This window comes from Anolis carolinensis, unplaced genomic scaffold, assembly GCF_035594765.1.
Source record: "Anolis carolinensis isolate JA03-04 unplaced genomic scaffold, rAnoCar3.1.pri scaffold_11, whole genome shotgun sequence".
Lineage (NCBI taxonomy): Eukaryota > Metazoa > Chordata > Lepidosauria > Squamata > Dactyloidae > Anolis > Anolis carolinensis.
In genome coordinates this window covers 14,076,602-14,096,347 of record NW_026943822.1, presented here as the reverse complement: position 1 = coordinate 14,096,347, position 19,746 = coordinate 14,076,602, and the positions used below count along the sequence as shown (strand labels likewise).

At 38.9% G+C, this 19,746-nt stretch overlaps 1 protein-coding gene across 3 annotated transcripts in view; it reads left to right on the top strand.

Annotated features, from left to right (window-relative positions):
• adamtsl3 (ADAMTS like 3) overlaps positions 1-19,746 on the top strand; it is a 175,000-nt gene that overhangs the window by 116,757 nt on the left and 38,497 nt on the right. For 2 of the 3 annotated variants that reach the window (XM_062963560.1, XM_062963561.1), the window contains 5 exons: positions 1,276-1,565; positions 10,136-10,265; positions 14,453-14,645; positions 16,214-16,393; positions 18,140-18,284. In XM_062963560.1, the coding sequence (XP_062819630.1) occupies positions 1,276-1,565; positions 10,136-10,265; positions 14,453-14,645; positions 16,214-16,393; positions 18,140-18,284 (938 nt within the window). Of the gene's footprint in view, positions 1-1,275; positions 1,566-10,135; positions 10,266-14,452; positions 14,646-16,213; positions 16,394-18,139; positions 18,285-19,746 lie in introns of those variants that run through there. The other variant, XR_010000987.1, reaches the window with a different exon arrangement.

Sequence of the window (19,746 nt, the reverse complement as noted above, 5' to 3'; positions counted from 1 at the left end):
AGCGAATATCTTGGATAATAAGGAGGGGTTAAGGAGAAGCCTATTAAACATCAAATTAGGTTATGATTTTACAAATTAAGCACCAAAACATCATGTTATACAACAAATTTGACAGAAAAAGTAGTTCAATACGCAGTAATGTTATGTTGTAATTACTGTATTTACGAATTTAGCACCAAAATATCACGATATGTTGAAAACATTGACTACAAAAATGTGTTGGATAATCCAGAATTTGGATAAGCGAATGTTGGATAAGTGAGACTCTACTGTATTTGCATTTGCATTATGCTGTTTAAAGACATAAAACTGAAAAGGGTATGATTGGGTTGCTGTGGGTTTTCCGGGCTGTATGGCCATGTTGCAGAAGCATTCTCTCCTGACGTTTCACCCATATTTATGGTAGGCATCCTCAGAGGTTGTGAAATCTGTTGGAAACTAGGCAAGTGGGGTTTATATATCTGTATAATGTCCAGGGTGGGAGAAAGAACTCTTATCTGTTTGCTGTTTACTCCATGAGAATTATACACATTACATTTATATATACAGTAGAGTCTCAATTATCCAACACTCGCTTATCCAACGTTCTGGATTATCCAATGCATTTTTGTAGTCAATGTTTTCAATACATTGTGATATTTTGGTGCTAAATTCATAAATACAGTAATTACTACATAGCATTACTGCGTATTGAACTACTTTTTCTGTCAAATTTGTTGTTAAATATGATGTTTTGGTGCTCTATTTGTAAAATCATAACCTAATTTGATGTGTAATAGGCTTTTCCTTAATGCCTCCTTATCATCCAACATATTTGCTTATCCAACATTCTGCTGGCCCATTTATGTTGGATAAGTGAGACTTTACTGTATATATTATTCTATTATTATTGTACTATATTATCATATTATTACCATTATATTATTATTATATTATTCATTAATCATGACTAAATTGAAACTAGAATAGAGAGAAATCAGCATGGAAACTGCAAGAGGTACCATAGATTGTTGTACATGGAAATAATGGTATTAAATAGTTTTTGATTTATTAAATACAGTTATATATTACAATTATACATTTTTAATATTTAAACTATACATATTGCGAAATTATGGTTTTTTTCTCTCAAAGTGACACACCACCCAAGTCATGCTAGGTTTTTTTTGGTGAATTTTGACACACCAAGCGCAAAAGCTTGCCCATCATTGATCTAGACAAATAGTGAATTTTTTATTTGGTCCCAATTTTTTCAGCTGCATGGTTTAATTGCAGGTTTATTCCTGAGCCGTGGTCCCCTTGCAGTGCTTCTTGTGGCCACGGCGTTCAGGTGCGTGGCATGAAGTGCCGTATTTACCTCGCATTTACTCAGACGGAAGTGGAGCTGCCCGATGAAGAGTGTGAGGAGTCCGAACTGGTGACTGAACGTAGTTGTCACCTGGAGCCCTGTGATGGTGATCCTGTCCCATTCCTTCCAGATTTTTCACCTTCTGAAGACGCTGGTGATGTTGTCTATGACTGGGAATACATCGGATTTACCCCGTGCTCGGCCACATGTATTGGAGGTATTACTGTGGATACTTTTTTACAAGCATCTATAAAGGTTGTTAGCTGTGGGCATGCTCCCTGTGCACTTCTGAATAGTTCAAAGAAATATTTTCAATTGGTTGCTGTGAGTTTTCCAGGCTGTATGGCCATGTTCCAGAAGCATTCTCTTCTAATGTTTTGCCCACATCTACGGCAGGCATCCTCAGAGGTTGTGAGGTCTGTTGGAAGCTAGGCAAGTGAGCTTTATATATCTGTGGAATCTATCTATATAAAAGAGTGATGGCATCATGGCGACCCACAAAACAACAAAACTACAGGCCCCCCAACCTCGAAATTTGACAACATAACCCATCATCCATGCCTCTAGGTTGATACAACAAAAAGAAAAGAAAAATAAAGTCCTAATGAGAGAGAGAGGAATAATTGCTTTTATCCAATTGCTGCCAGTTAGAAGGCTAAGCTCCTCCAACTTGGTCTCCTAGCAACCCAATAAAAAATAATAAAAAACACTAAAAATTAATACAATAAAATACTATAATAACAAAAAATAACTAAAAATAATACAAGAAAATAATATAATATAAAAAATAAAAATATAACTTACAATAAAATTAATACAAAATTGCAAATAATGTCAAATAAAAATTACACAACAATTTTTAACCAATACCACCACCACTTTGCCACAGCAACGCGTGGCCGGGCACAGCTATATATCTCTAAAATCAGGACTGTACATAAAGAGCAACACTCAGAAAACAGAGTAATTCCAGATATGAAACAATGAGAGCCAGTTAATACCTCCCAACAAAGGATTCCCCCAGACAGGAAGCAGCTGGGCTTTTAAGCTGCAAGGCTATTCAATGCTAATCAACATGGCCAATTGCAACATTCACACTTGCTTCAAGCAGACAAGAGTTCTTTCTCTCCCCTTGGACATTGTTTCACAACTACAGTAAAGTCTCACTTATCCAACATAAATGGGCCGGCAGAACGTTTAAAGGACCTCATCTCTAATTTAATGGCCACATCTCAATGCTATGCAATCCTGGCATTCGTAGTTGGTGAGCCACTAGCATTCTTTGCAGAGAAAGCTCAAGACTTTGTAAAACTACATTACAGTAGAGTCTCACTTATCCAAGCTAAACGGGTCGGCAGAAGCTTGGATAAGCGAATATCTTGGATAATAAGGAGGGACTAAGGAAAAGCCTATTAAACATCAAATTAGGTTATGATTCCAACTCCATTATTTTATGAGTTGTGAAAGCTCTTTTTTGGATTATAATTCCCATCAAATTAGGTTATGATTTTACAAATTAAGCAAATTAAGTTATACAACAAATTTGGCAGAAAAAGTAGTTCAATACGCAATAATATTATGTTGTACAGTAGAGTCCCACTTATTAAACATTTGCTTATCCAACATTCTGGATTAGCCAACACATTTTTGTAGTCAATGTTTTCAATACATCGTGATATTTTGGTGCTAAATTTGTAAATACAGTAATTATTACATAGCATTACTGTGTATTGAACTATCTTTTCTGTCAAATTTGTTGTATAACATGATGTTTTGGTGCTTAATTTGTAAAATCATAACCTAATTTGATATTTAATAGGCTTTTCCTTAATCTCTCCTAATTATCCAACATATTCGCTTATCCAACATTCTGCCGGCTGGTTTATGTTGGATAAGTGAGACTCTGGTGTAATTACTGTATTTACAAATTTAGCAGCAAAATATCATGATATATTGAAAACATTGACTACAAAAATGGCTTGGATAATCCAGAAGCTTGGATAAGAGAGGCTTGGATAAGTGAGACTCTACTGTAATGCATTATTTGGCAGTGTAGATCCAGTCTAAGATCCCTTTGCAACTTTGTAAACTTCCCCAAGTATGGCCTTCCTATAAGAGACACTTTTTGTTGCCACTGTAGAGATAAAAGTGGGACATCAATAAATATAATAATAATAACAACACCAACAAGAGTAACTGTAACAACAACCTTTCAGTGGGTTGCTGTGTGTCTTTCGGGCTGTATGGCCATGTTCCAGAAGCTTTCTCTCCTGATGTTTCACCCACATCTGTGGCAGGCATCCTCAGAGGTTGTGAGATCATATCTCACATCCTCAGAGGTTGCCATACCTCACAACCTCTGAGGATGCCTGCCACAGATGTGGGAGAAACGTCAGGAGAGAAAGCTTCTGGAACATGGCCATACAGCCCGAAAGACACACAGCAACCCAATGATTCTGGCCATAAAAGCCTTCGACAATACTTATATTATTCTTATCCACTGATACCGGAATGAATGAGACTCTACTGTATTTCAAGGCAGTTAAAGTGGATCCATTCTGCAGCATAGATGCACCCCAAAAATTATTTTCCATTGGCTTTTTAACACTTTGGCTCTAAACACACAGCAACTGTAATGCACACTGTTTTGGCCAAATGACAAAGAGCACACTTTTTGCCACTGCGCATTACATTTGGCAGCAAATACTTTTTTTTGGTTTCAGGGTTTTGGAAACAGAGGTGTGCATTAGATTCAATGGTGCATTAGGATCAAATAAATATGGCATTTCTTATTGACTTGCTTCATTAAGAGCAGGGGTCCCCAAACTAAGGCCCGGGGGTCGGATGCAGCCCACCGAAGCCATTTATACGGCCCCCACGGCACAAGGGCAGAAGGGGGTTGGACTAAATGAACCAAGGGTTCTCTTCTTCTCTTACAACCATTATTATTATTATTATTATTATTATTATTATTATTATTATTATTATTATTATTATTTATTAACATTGAGGCTGGGTGGCTATCTGTCAGGGGTGTTTTGCTTGTGCTTTCGGTGCACAAAGGCAGAAGGGGGTTGGACTCAATGGCCCAAAGGGTCTCTTCCAACCCTCTTTTTTATTATTATTGCTGTTGTTGTTGTTGTTGTTGTTGTTATTATTATTATTATTAACATTGAGGCTGGGTGGCCATCTGTCAGGGGTGCTTTGCTTGTGCTTTCGGTGCACAAAGGCAGAAGGGGGTTGGACTCAATGGCCCAAGGGGTCTCTTCCAACCCTCTTTATTATTATTATTATTATTATTATTATTATTATTATTATTATTATTATTATTATTAACATTGAGGCTGGGTGGCCATCTGTCAGGGGTGCTTTGCTTGTGTTTTCAGTGCACAAAGGTAGAAGGGGATTGGACTCAATGGCCCAAAGGGTCTCTTCCAACTCTCTTTTTATTATTATGGCTGTTGTTATTATTATTATTATTATTATTATTATTATTATTATTATTATTATTATTATTGTTCGGTGGCCAACTATAGTCCAGCCCTCCAATGGTCCGAAGGATTGTGAACTGGCCCCCTGTTTAAAAAGTTTGGGGACCCCTGATTAAGAGTGTCATTCTCAAAAAGTTTCTGGACTACTCATGGCATAACATTGGCTGTGGTTGATCTAGTCAAGCGCATAATATTCTTGCCAAAAGTGCCCTTCCAAGTTGTGGCTTGGGTTGCTCCAAGTTGTGGCATGGGTAATGTCCAGCTTATGACCTAATACACATTTGGATCATTTGGGGCCGATGGAAAGCCCGTTATAAAAAATTATTTGTCACTCTCTTTCTGCTATAATATGAAAAGCATAAAATACATGCTAACCTTTGTCTCATAGGTGGAGATGTTTTCCAACTCTTGACTTTTTCCAGAGACAGATTAAAAATAAAAAAATGGCCTTTTTAACCACGAAAAGATTATTTGTGATGAATGAGCGGAATAGCGATTTATGCCCATAATTGTTTAACTATTGCACAGGTGGAAAAGAAAGAAATGGAATGGAATAAAAGCTGAATACATTCTAATAGTAAGGATGTATTTTTTTTCTTTATTAGAAAGTGCAGAGAAAGTATGAAAGTGCTTGAAATCTGGCAAATCAGAGAACTATTAAGCTGTCTTGAAATGAGAATTGTAGGCTCTCTGAAGCCACAGGGGGAAATGCATTTAAAAGCAAGGAAACAGATTCCCTGAACTATGACCATTTTCTGTCTTGCATATCACATTAAGCTAGATTTCCCCCTTGGTATACATAATATCAACAAAACCACCATAACAGAATGAAGTTCAGTATTATGTCTCTTACTATGACAGAGGTAATGATTACTTGTTTTATGGCCCTTGCATTCTGACGTATCTAGATTCAAGGGGCCGGGCTAATAATAGATTAAGCCAAGGATTGGCAGATCTTTTTTGTTTGTAGTCAATAGATCCTACAGCTGCAAAGTACAATCGCTGTATCTGCAGTTTCATTTATCCATAACTGACATGGTATGCGTTCTTTATAGGGGCCCCCGGTGGCACAGCGTGTTAAAGCACAGAGCTGCTTAACTTGCGGACCGAAAGGTCCCAGGTTCGAATCCGGGGAGCGGAGTGAGCGCCCGCTGTTAGCCCCAGCTTCTTCTAACCTAGCAGTTCAAAAACATGCAAATATGAGTAGATTCATAGGTACCGCTACTGTGGGAAGGTAATGGCACTCCAGGCAGTCATGCTGGCCACATGACCATGGAGGTGTCTAGGGACAATGCCGGCTCTTCGGCTTAGAAATGGAGATGAGCACCAACCCCCAGAGTCGGACACAAATGGACTTAATGTCATGGGAAAACCTTTACCTTTACCTATGTATTCTTTAGGCATCTTCTAGGCCAGTGATGGCCAACCTATGACACGCGTGTCAGCACTGACACGCCTAGCCATTTTTGCTGACACGCTGCCGCACGCAGATTGATTGGATGACTATGTCTTTTGTGTCCAAATTTCGTGTGATTGGGTCCAGTGGTTTTGTTGTTTACTCCATGGAAATTATGCACATTACGTTTATATATCTATATATATAAAAGAGTGATGGAATCCTGGCGACCGACAAAACAACAAAACTAAACACACCACAACCTCGAAAATTGATAGCACAACCCCTCATCCACGCCTCTAGGTTGATACAACAAAAAGAAAAGAAAAATAAAGTCCTTATTAGAGGGAGAGGAATAATTGTTTTTATCCAATTGCTGCCAGTTAGAAGGCTAAGCTCTGCCAGGGGACAGGCAGAGTTAAGCCTCACTTAGGCCTCGTCCACACTGCCTATAAAATACAGACACCACCAGACAACACCACAGCAACGCGTGGCCGGGCACAGCTAGTATATATATAAAAGGGTAAAGTTGTTTGCGCCATGACTATAACAACACAACTATACGCCCCAGAACCACCAAACTTGACAACAGGACGCAAAAGCCTTGCCTCAAGGTTCATACAACAAAAAAACACAGCAGGAACCTAAAAGGGGGCTAAAAAACCCAAAAAACGGCAACAAACCATCTGCGCAGGCAGGAAACAATTAGGGCCACCTAACACTTCCCAACAAATGATTACCCCACCCAGGAAGCTGTCTGCGTTTCAGATTACAAGGCCATTAAATGCTAATCAAGGTGACTAATAACAGCATTCATATCTCCCACACCGAGACTACTCATTATATTCCACCTCACCAAACAAGGATTCCCATATGAAGAAAACGGCCAGGTTTTCAACCTCCAAAGCTATTCACTGCTATTCCACTTGGCGAACAAGACATTCTGAAAAGCGTGGCCAGGCAAAGCTAGTCTATATATATAAGTATATCATTATATTATTATTCTATTATTATTGTAGTATATTATCATATTATTACTATTATATTATTATTATATTAGTTATTATTCATGACTACAGTGAAACTAGAATAGAGAGAAATCAGCGTGGAAACTGCACGAGGTACCATAGATTGTTGTACATGGAAATAATGGTAGTAAATAGTTTTTAATTTATTAAATACAGTTATATATTACAATTATATATTTTTGTTATTTAAACTATATATATTGCGAAATTATGGTTTTGTTTTTTTTCTCAAAGTGACACACCACCCAAGTCATGCTAGGTTTTTTTTTTTTTTGGTGAATTTTGACACACCAAGCACAAAAGGTTGCCCATCATTGTTCTAGGCCAGGGGTCCCCAAACTTTTTAAACAGGGGGCCAGTTCACGATCCTTCGGACCGTTGGAGGGCCGGACTATAGTTGGCCGCCGAGCAATAATAATAATAATAATAATAATAATAATAATAATAATAATAATAATAGAGGGTTGGAAGAGACCCCTTGGGCCATTGAGTCCAGTCCCCTTCTGCCTTTGTGCATCGAAAGCACAAGCAAAACACCCCTGACAGATGGACACCCAGCCTCAATGTTAATAATAGTAGTAGTAGTAGTAATAATAATAATAATAATAATAATAATAATAGAGGGTTGGAAGAAACCCCGTGCGCCATTTAGTCAAACCTCCTTCTGCCTTTGTGCGCCAAACGCACAAGCAAAGCACCCCTGACAGATGGCCACCCAGCCTCAATGTTGTTAATAATAATAATAATAATAATAATAATAATAATAATAATAATAATAATAAATTACGATCTGCCAACTGCAAAAGGCCACCCTACTGGGATCTGCACGCATCATCCGAAAATACATCACACACTTGGGAAGTGTTCGACTTGTGATTTTTTTTATACGAAATCCAGCATATCTATTTTGTTTGCTGTGTCATAATAAAATAATAATAATAATAATAATAATAATAATAATAATAATAATAATAATAATAATAATAATAAGGGTTGTAAGAGAAGAGACCCCTTGGGTCATTTAGCCCAACCCCCTTCTGCCCTTGTGCCATGGGGGGCCGGATAAATGGCTTCGATGGGCCGCATCCGGCCCCCGGGCCTTAGTTTGGGGACCCCTGTTCTAGGCTGTCCTTATAGTATTCTTGGGCCAGACATCCTTCATTTCATTATTCCTTATTGCCGTTATTCGTTGTTTTGCATCTTCATATCTCCCCCGCATAAAGAGAAGTTGTACTGTGTGATAAAAACTAGGATATATTTCAGTATTCAACTATATGATGTGATCCTGGGAGATCCATGTTATAGTCTCCAGAAGCTAAGAAAGACTTTCAGGGTTGTTGTATGTCTTTCGGGCTGTGTGGCCATGTTCCAGAAGTATTCTCTCCTGACGTTTCGCCCACATCTTTGGCAGGCATCCTCAGAGGTTGTGAGGTATGGATAAACTAAGTAAGGAAAGGAAAGAATATATATCTTTGTAGAGTCCAGGGTGTGGCAAGAGTCCTTTGTCACTGGGAAGCCAGCATTAATGTTTCAGTTAATCACCTAATTAGCATTGGAAAGGTTTTTGTCTCTTGCCTGGGGGCATCCTTTGTTCAGTCATTAGCCCTCAGAGTGTTGGTTCCCATCTACTGTTTTGATTTTAGAGTTTTGTAATACTGGTAGCCAGATTTTGTTCATTTTCACGGTTTCTTCCTTTCTGTTAAAGTTGTCCACATGCTTGTGGATTTCAATGGCTTCTCTGTGTAGTCTGACATGATAGTTGTCGGAATGTGTTCTCAACTAATATACAGTGTCCAGGCTGTGGGCGAAACATCAGGAGAGAATACTTCTGGAACATGGCCACACAGCCCGAAAGACATACAACAACCCTGTGATCCCGGCCATGAAAGCCTTCGACAACGCATTGACTTTCGGTCTCACCTTGTAGACTTGTTGTGAAGTCAAATTTAGAAGAAGAGCTACAATATGGAAGAAGCACAGGATAGACATAATAATATTAAATACATCTCCATTGTACTTGTTTTGGGATATGTTGATGTGTTTGATTTGGGAATAATGATACACTCCCACAGGTCATTTATTAATTTGAATTCAATGTGTGCCTTGAAGATTCAGTTGCTTTAAGTGATTACAAACTTGGGTCAGAGATACCCTGTTTCCCTGAAAATAAGACATGCCCAGAAAATAAGACCTAGTAAAGGTTTTGCTGAATTGCTAAATATAAGGCCTCCCTCAAAAGTAAGACCTAGTAAAGTTTTTGTTTGGAAGCATGCAGAATCGGTAAATGTACATACCATAGATTGTTATACATGGAAATAAAGGTAGTAACAAGAAATATTAATAATAATAATAATAATAATAATTAATAATAATAACTTTATTCTTGTATCCCACCTCCATCTCCCAGAAGGGACTCAGGGCAGCTTACACAGGGACAAGCCCAACAACAACATAAATTTACATACAAACAGAAATTTAAAACAGTAATTTTAAAACAGTATAGCAATAAAATATAATATAGAAATTCTTGAAAGGATTCACAGTTTGGTTGTGCTGTTTTGTGATGACAACTACTGTACAGTAGATAATAAATTTTCATTTTTAAAAATTCAACCATAAATGTGAATTCGTCTTTGTGGAAAAATAATACATCCCCTGAAAATAAGACCTAGCGCATCTTCGGGAGCAAAAATTAATATAAGACACTGTCTTATTTTCGGGGAAACAGGGTAAGAGAAATTGTCCATTTTTTAATATTTGGATTATGGCTTGAGAGTGTTTGTTTTGCAACAGCAACTTTTCTACATTTCTGTGTTTCAATATATGTTTATAATTTGCTATTTTAATGCATGTTTGTGTATTTATGACCCAGGGACTCAGGAGGCCATTGCAGTGTGTTTGCATGAACAGACAAAGCAAATGGTAAATGAGAGCTTATGTGACAGATTCAAAAAACCTCCAGCAATGAGCCGCGTGTGCAATACAAGGCCTTGCCTCCCAAGGTAGGACTCTGCATTGTGGAAAGCTTGCTTTAATATTTGTTTGAGAGACATCTGGGGTTAGCAAACGGGAGTCATGTTGGGGCAAAACAAGCCATTCCTGCTTGAAGAAAGTGTGGAGCACAGCTTTCTCTGTAGAGTTGCCTTAAAGCTCAATTTGAGAGAAAGACGGGATATAAATTCAATCAGTAAACCAGGGGTCCTCAAACTTTTAAAGCAGAGGGCCGGTCCACAATCGTTCAGACTGCTGAGGGGCCGAATTATCATTTGGAAAAAAAAATCGAACAAATTCCTGTCTTATTTGCAGTGCAAAACAACAACAATGAAAGAACAATACAATATTTAAAAATGAAAACAATTTTAACCAACATAAACCTATCAGGGTTTCAATGGAAAGTGTGGGCCTGCTACTGGCCAGTGAGATAGTCAGGTTAATTAGGATTGTTGTTGTTGTGTGCCTTCAAGTCATTTCAGACTTTGGGCGAGTCTGAGTCTAAAATTAATTAATTAATTATCCACTACATTTATTTACTACATTTATATCCCACCCTTCTCACCCCGAAGGGGACTCAGAGCAGCTATATGTACATACAGTAGAGTCTCACTTATGCAACGTAAACGGGCCGGCAGAATGTTGGATAAGCGAATATGTTGGATAATAAGGAGAGATTAAGGAAAAGCCTATTAAACATTAAATTAGGTTCTGATTTTACAAATTAAACACCAAAACATCATGTTATACAAAAAATTTGGCAGAAAAAATAGTTCAATACACAGTAATGCTATGTAGTAATTACTGTATTTACGAATTTAGCACCAAAATATCATGGTATATTGAAAACGTTGACTACAAAAATGCGTTGGATAATCCAGAACGTTGGATAAGCGAGTGTTGGATAAGTGAGACTCTACTGTACAATATATTATATTTATTATTTATTTTATTTACAACATTTATACCCCGTCCTTCTCACCCTAGAGGACTCAGGGTGGCTTACAAAAATTGGCAAAATTTAATGCCCAAAATGCAATCATAAAAACAAAACAATATAAACAGATCCATTAATAACATTGTTAAAACACATTATAAATACCTTAAAAACGTATATATAATTAATTCCATTCGTCCGAGATCCTTGTGCTTCATCCTTAAATCAGGCCATGTCAACTTTGTCATTTACTCATCAAAAGCTATTGATATTATATTATTAGCATAGCACAATATTAGCATTCTATATTACGATATTGAACTATACCACTATACTGTAATATTATATGTAACATATAACATATAATTAATATTATTATATGGTATTATTATTAGAATTATATTTTATAACATTATAATATTTTTATCAATATTATATGTATATACAATATATGGAGATGAGTACCACACCCCAGAGTCAGACATGACTGGACTTAACGTCAGGGGAAACCTTTACCTTTACCTTTACAATATATTATTAAAACTGATATAAAATATTATATTGTGAACCTGAGGGCGGGGGCCAAGTAAATGACTTTGGAGGGCCGCATCCGGCCCCCGGGCCTTAGTTTGGGGACCCTTGCAGTAAACAATACAGTGAAAACATACACAGTTCAGATGCAAAGTTAAAACACATATAGGAAAGCAGATCAGTAAAAGTCACTGCACTATTGATCCCTCTTGAATGGTTCTTTCCTCATAAGTGATGCCAGTTGCCACAAACGGGCTAGTTGATTGTAGGTGAACTATAAATCCCAGCAACTACAACTCCCAAATGTCAAGGTCTATTTTCCCCAAACTCCACTAGTGTTCACCTTTGGGCATATTGAATATTTATGCCACGTTTGGTCCAGATCCATCATTGTTTGAGTCCACAGTGCTCTCTGGATGTAGGTGAACTACAACTCCAAAACTCAAGGTCAATTCCCACCAAGCCCTTCCAGTATTTTCTGTGGGTCATGGGAGTTTTGTGTACCAGGATTGGTTCAATTCCATCGTTGGCGTAGTTCAGAATGCCCTTTGATTGTAGGTGAACTATAAATCCCAGCAACTACAACTCCCAAATGACAAAATCAATCCTTTCCCCAACCCCACCAGTATTTAAATTTGGGCGCATTTGTGCCAAGTTTGGTCCAGTGAATGAAAATAAATCCTGCATATCAGATATTTACACTATGATTCATAACAGTAGCAAAATTAGAGTTATGAAGTAGCAACGAAAATAATGTTGGGAGTCACCACAACATGAGGGACTGTATTAAGGGGTCGTGGCATTAGGAAGGTTGTGAACTACTGCCCTAGATAGATAGATAGATAGATAGATAGATAGATAGATAGATAGATAGATAGATAGATAGATAGATAGATAGATCGACAGACCGACCGACCGACCGACCAAAGGGAAATCTTTGCAACAACTCTGGGCATTAGGAAATGAAGAAATTTTTGCAACAACTCTGGGCATATGAAGAACATACGAAGACGGCGTACAATCCTTAAGAGAAAAAAATAAAATCAAAAATTTTATAAACAAAAGGGAGAGAACTGAAAATAAACAGACTTGAAGAACAATGGACAGGAATAAGAGATGAATGGAAGCTCAATACTTTTTTTCTCTTTTCTTTTCTTTCCTCTTCTCCTTTTCTCCTCTCTTTCTTCCTTTTGTTTCAAACTTTTCTATAAATGTTCCCACTCTTTCATTGTACAAATATTTAGAAAATCTTTAATAAAAAGTATTTTTAAAAAAGGAAAAAAAAATACACAAAATGCACAAAAATCGGGGGGACTTTTGGGAAACATTGTGTTTACATATTACAGTAGAGTCTCACTAATCCAACATTCGCTTAGCCAACGTTCTGGATTATCCAACACAGTCTGCCTCCCGCCTGAATCCACAGCTATTTCTCTAGGCAGCAAGGATTGAACTTTTTACGCATTTAATTTCAGACAATGTTGTTACTGTAAGTTCATTTTATGCCATTCTATCTTTACTTGTAATCAATTTGTTAGTAGCCAATGTTCTTGCGGTCAATGTTTTCAATACATTGCAATGTTTTGGTGCTAAATTCGTAACTACAGTAATTACCACACAACATTACCGTGTATTGAACTTCTTTTTCTTTCGATTTGTTGTAAAACATGACATTTTGGTACTTAATTTGTAAAATCATAACGTACTTTGACGTTTAATAGGCTTTTCCTTAAACTTTCCTTATTATCCAACATTTTTGCTTATGCAATGTTCTGCCAGCCCACTTATGTTGGATAAGTGAGACTCTACTGTAATGTAAAAATCGGCTATACCTGGTGTAATGATGTCAGAAAGGGGGAGATCCTTTTTATCCCACCTCTGACACCGATTGCGGAGATGTGGAGATGGAGGCTGTTTTTATTAAATTATATTATATATATAACTATATCCGCTGCCACCAATATAAATATGTTTTATTTAAATGCTGCCACCAGAGGTAAAATGTTTTATAATGCTGCCACCAAATTATAGATGTTTGAACGAACAATAACATTTATTTTAGGCACAGAGCTTAGTGGTTACAATAACTTCTTTAAAGGCACTTAGATAATGGTTGCAAATATAATCTATGATGAATCCACTTTCAAAATACTTTCTCTTTTCCTTGAGCAGTCTAAACCTTTTTCTGTTTTTTACAACCCAAGCTATCAACTGATCACTTTGGATCTAACTAGGATTGCTTCCCCTTACCACTCAGAGACTACGAATAAACCCAAACAAGTCACTTAACTTGCTTAATATGACACAACTAGATATCTGAGCTTCCCTGGTTTCCCTAACCTGGAACCAGTGTCTTCCCTGTGACTCAGATCACAGACTAAACTGTTTTTAAAACATTCCCTCCTTTTCCTCCACATGGTGGTTGGCTCCGCCCTCGTTACTATGGCAACCTGCCTCAGAATGCTGAGCTGGCTACCATCCCCCACGCACTGGTAACTAATACTTACCCTTTTAAACATAGATAAACATGACTTTTAAAACACAATTAAACATGACATCTATAAATCAAAATAAAAACACACTTCTTTACACCTGGTGAAACAAGGATTCATGTATTAACTCACCACTAGAAGTCGGAAGTACTACTTTCTCAGTTAAATTGCTGTTTTCTGTATCATCGTAGTTAGCGCTGCATGCTTAGAGTGCTGTTTTGTTTGTCTCCTGGTTCAGGTGGCAGGTAGGACCATGGAGACGGTGTTCCGCCACTTGTGGCGTTGGGATCCAGACAAGAGAAGTCCACTGCCAGCAACCGGGTAGGTCGGTTGTGAACTCTGGAAACTGCAAAGACAAGAAGCCTCATGCTTTGCAAGCTTGCAACCAGATTGATTGCCCACCAGTTTGGCACGTTGAAGCTTGGGAACAGGTAATAATAATAACTTTCTCTGCAAAGAGTAACACCCAGTTGTATGAAGGCGATATTGGAATAGATGCCTTATTTTCCAGTCTTTTCCAGATCATTGAGTCACAAATATTCATTGACTCGCACAATCCTGTGATTCGCAGTTCACTGAGAGACATTGAAATTCTCAGGAAGAGAACTATTGGAACTCACTAAATAGCAAACCTCGGCGTTATACAGCATGTTGTCATGGCAGATAAGCTGAAATATAGAGCTATATCCAAGATATGTGGGTCCGGGCTGTGGCGCAGGCTGTTGAGCAACCAGCTGCAGCCAGTGCAACAAATCACTCTGACCAAGAGGTCATGAGTTCGAGGCCAGCTCGGAGCCCCGTGTTTGTCTTTGTCTTTGTTCTATGTTAAGGCATTGAATGTTTGCCTTATATGTGTAATGTGATCCACCCTGAGTCCCCTTCGGGGTGAGAAGGGCGGAATATAAATACTGTAAATAAATAAATAAATAAATCCTTGTAGATCTTTAAATGTTATTCTTGATTTTCTGAATTACTAAATGAGGCACTGTATGGAATCATAGAGTTCAAATAGATGACAAAGGCTATCCAGTCCAACCTCCTGCCATGAAGGAATACACAATCAAAACTGTTCTGTCACGCGCTGGGCCTGTAACTATTGTCTTTTGTATAGGACGTATACTTTATGCCCAGCGGGAAGCCAGGGCGCCTAACAAGAGGTTCTTGAGGATTTTCCTGAAAACGATGGCCTTTTGTGTCTTTAATGAGATAACAAAGTCTTTATTGTTGAACAAATAATAAATCTTCAAGGAGTCAAATAACACTTCAAGGTTTCCTTAATACAGTTGGCTTTTCAATCTTGTCCCCAGGGGAAGGGCTATTGGCTTTGATGACTGTACTTTCTCTGTAAGAGGAAAATCCCCTTATAACCTCTCCCAGGCTGTCTATCAAATGGGCATAGCTGATGTGGGACCTACTACCGATTCCAAATGCATCTGGGCATCGAGTGGACCTACCAACCAAGGCTTGCAGATGTTTCAGCTGGGGTTCTGTGAATATGTGATGCTGTTCTCTCTCCGAGGTTTCTTTGGAAACTTTAGGGCTGTTTCCCTCAGGAGCTGTGAGGCTGAGAGGCTGTGAGCTCTCAGCCAGAGCTTTTGGGACCTTTTCCCCTGGAATTTCCATTTCTGTTTTCTCGGATGTTCTATATCCCTGGATGTTCTTGAGATATGAAGCTTTTCTACGGGACGAGCTGGTCTACATCCTATAGCTTAGCTTCCTTAAGTGAGACTGACTTAAAAATGGCTCCTTCCTTCCCAGGGCCCTGAACAAGGGGCGGAACCAAACTTAATGATGATTGACAGGCGGCCTGTCCTATGACTGCAAACATTAGCAGCAAGAAAATAAAGTCGGAGCTTCTGGTATAGCCGTACCAGCACAAAAACATTCCTGACAAATGGCAATCCAGCTTCTGTTCAAAAACCTTCAAAGAACTACACTCCAAGGCAGCACATTCCACTGAAAAATAATGCTAAAATTCTGGTCTCCTCCTCTTCCTTAGTGTTCTCATACCTGTGGTGGAGGCACCCAGAACCGCCAAGTGACTTGCCAGCAGTTGCGGATGGATGGGAGCTTTTTGAAACTTCCCGATGAGCGCTGTCATGAACCTAAGTTGTCTACGCACAAACCATGTGCAAAAACAGATTGCCCTCCACAGCTGGTTCTGGAAGAGTGGTCCAGAGTGAGTAGCTTGGAATTAGAATGCATTCTCAGATATAATTGTGCCAATGTATTGTGTTTTTCCCCCAAAGAGGTTGACTGTCGGTGGAATGTATTGGATATTTTTGGAATAATGAAGAAGGATTTGATTTAGAGCAGGCCTACACAACCTGCAGCCTCCAGCCGTTTTGGCCTCCAACTCTTAGAAACCCTAGCCAGCTTGTCCAATGGCCTGAGTCCCCTTTGGGATGAGAAGGGCGAAATATAAATGCTGTAAATAAATAAAATAAAATAAGCTGAATTGAACAACAACAACCTCTTTGAGAATGTGGTGAGGATAAACCAATCTATATATCCAATTCACCTCCCACAGACCACTGTGATGCCCATGAATGGCGAAACTATACCAAACTTGACACACAGGTGCATTGTGACCCACATTACGTTCTGGTGCAGTTTGGGGGAGGAGGGACCATGGATGATGGGATTTGCCCTCACCCGATTCACCTCCCATAGATAACAGTGATACCCGTGAATTACAAAACAGTACAAAATTTGACACACAGGTGCAATGTCACCTGCTTTATGTCCTGCTCCAGTTTGCAGGAGAATCGACCAGGAATGATGGGATACAGAATTCTTAGTAGAGTCTCACTTATCCAACACTCGCTTATCTAACGTTCTGGATTATCCAACACATTTTTGTAGTCAATGTTTTCAATGCATTGTGATATCTTGGTGCTAAATTCGTAAATACAGTAATTACAACATAGCATTACTGTGTATTGAACTACAGTAGAGTCTCACTCATCCAAGCTAAACGGGCCGGCAGAATGTTGGATAAGTGATTATCTTGGATAATAAGGAGGGATTAAGGAAAAGCCTATTAAACATCAAATTAGGTTGTGATTTTACAAATTAAGCACCAAAACTTCATGTTATACGACAAATTTGACAGAAAAAGTAGTTCAATACACAGTAATGTTATGTTGTAATTACTGTATTTACGAATTTAACACCAAAATATCACGATATATTGGAAACACTGACTACAAAAATGGCTTGGATTATCCAGAAGCTTGGATAAGCGAGGCTTGGATAAGTGAGACTCTACTGTACTTTTTCTGCCAAATTTGTTGTATAACATGATGTTTTGGTGCTTAATTTGTAAAATCATAATGTAATTTGATGTTTAATAGGCTTTTCCTTAATGCCTCCTTATTATCCAACATATTCGCTTATCCAACATTCTGCCGGCCCGTTTATGTTGGATAAGTGAGACTCTACTGTACCTTCATCCGATTCACCTCCCACAGACCACTATGATGCCCATGAATGACAAAACTGTACCAAACTTGACACAAAGGTGCACTGTGGCCCACTTTACATTTTCAGTTTGAAGGAACAACAGACCAGGGATGATGGGATTTGCAGTCCCTTCACACACTTCCTCAGACAACTGCAACCCACACCAATGACTGATCAAAACCAAACTTGGCACACAGACAACCCATGATCCACTCTATATCCTGGCATTTCTTGGAGGAGGATGGACCATGGACGATGGGACTTGCATATGGGAGTTGTAGTTCACCCTCACCCACTGAACCCAGCTGACATTGGATATAGGCTACACTTGAAACACGGGAAACAATGCCTTTCTCAAATGACCCGGGCATTGCCGGGTCCCCAAGCTAGTATTATATAAAGTTCACGCACATCAAACCAGGCTTCCCAAATCAACTTTACTGTATCTTTTCTTGTTCAGTGTTCTGTAAGCTGTGGTGTTGGGACACAAAGAAGGAAATCCATTTGCCGAAAGTTGACAGCCAAAGGCCAACATCTTGCATTAAATGCATCAATGTGTAGCATCCCAGCGCTCATACGGCCCTGTCACATGGCTGCCTGCAACAGTAAGTGGTGCTTTCCTAACTTTCCTTTTAAAAAAGGTCTTACCTGTAAGAAAGTCATTTAACTTCAATGACTTGAGTAGTCAGTAGTCAGATTGTTGATGATAACTGGAAGCTCTTACGTGTGCCCACAATCCAGAGTCACCCGCAGAACAATAACATGCCACTCAAGTTTGCAGAACAAAAACACAGGAACTTTACTGATTGCAAGAGATCAAAAACAGTATTATTTACAATGGTCCCTCTGATCACTTACAGAAGTCCACAGTCTTAAATAGTCCTTTCTCAATCCACAAATTTGCTTCAGAGAAGAATGCAGTCCTGGTTCTTCTCCCTCTTTTCTCAGCAGCAAACAGGCCTCAAAATAGCAAGACTTTTCTGAATACACTGCTCTCTGGGTTGTTGTATGTCTTTCGGGCTGTGTGGCCATGTTCCAGAAGTATTCTCTCCTGACGTTTCGCCCACATATATGGCAGGCATCCTCAGAGGTGAGCGAAACGTCAGGAGAGAATACTTCTGGAACATGGCCACACAGCCCGAAAGACATACAACAACCCTGCGATCCCGGCCATGAAAGCCTTCGACAACACACACTGCTCTCTCACCAGCAGTACTCAGTCAGCACTGCAAACTTGACCAAACTGTTTCTGCAGCAGCAGAACAGAAACAGTATCAAATCAATCCTCAGGTCTTTGCAGACTCAGCCACTCGGCTTCATGCACTTCATTTTCCAGTTAACACACAGCACAGTGCCTTTGCAAACCATGACAGAACATGGCCATACAGCCCAAAAGACTCACAGCAACCCAATAATAATTTTATTTCTTACCTGCCTCTCCTTGTGATTCGAAGCAGGTTGTAGCATTATAAAAACACATAAATATTGCAAACATTGAACAACAACAAGATAGAAGCAGTGTGATCTCCCTAGGAAGAAATGGTTGCCTTTAGGGTATTTATTGTTAGCGAGTGTGTATAGCAGCGTCCAGTTAACACCATGTGCAAAAGACTCACACCAGGCAGAGGAATTGAAAGAACAAAAGAACTTTACTCTTGCTTGTTGAGTTGAAATATAAAACAGTTCTGCAATCGTACAATGTCCATGTAGTTGCATAAGATCAATAACATCAGCATTCTATTTACAGCATAGCATATTCAAACTGCTACTTGACCGTAGCTAGAGAGCTTCTCCATTTCTGTGCTCTCCCTGCAAACTCAGATTACCGACAAAACCCAGCCATCTGCCAGCAAACCGATACATTGTTTGAGGCGTGGCTTGCCTCTGCAAAAAGCTTAGCTGAGTTTTGCAGAGATCTCTTGCAAGCAACTTTGCAAAGATTTCTTTACACACACACACATAGCAATTTGGCGCAATATTTATTAGGTTCTTTCCCCCTCCCCAATGGAAAACTGAAAATACCAGTGAATAAGGTCTTCTTAACCCAAATAGCCCTATATTTTAGGT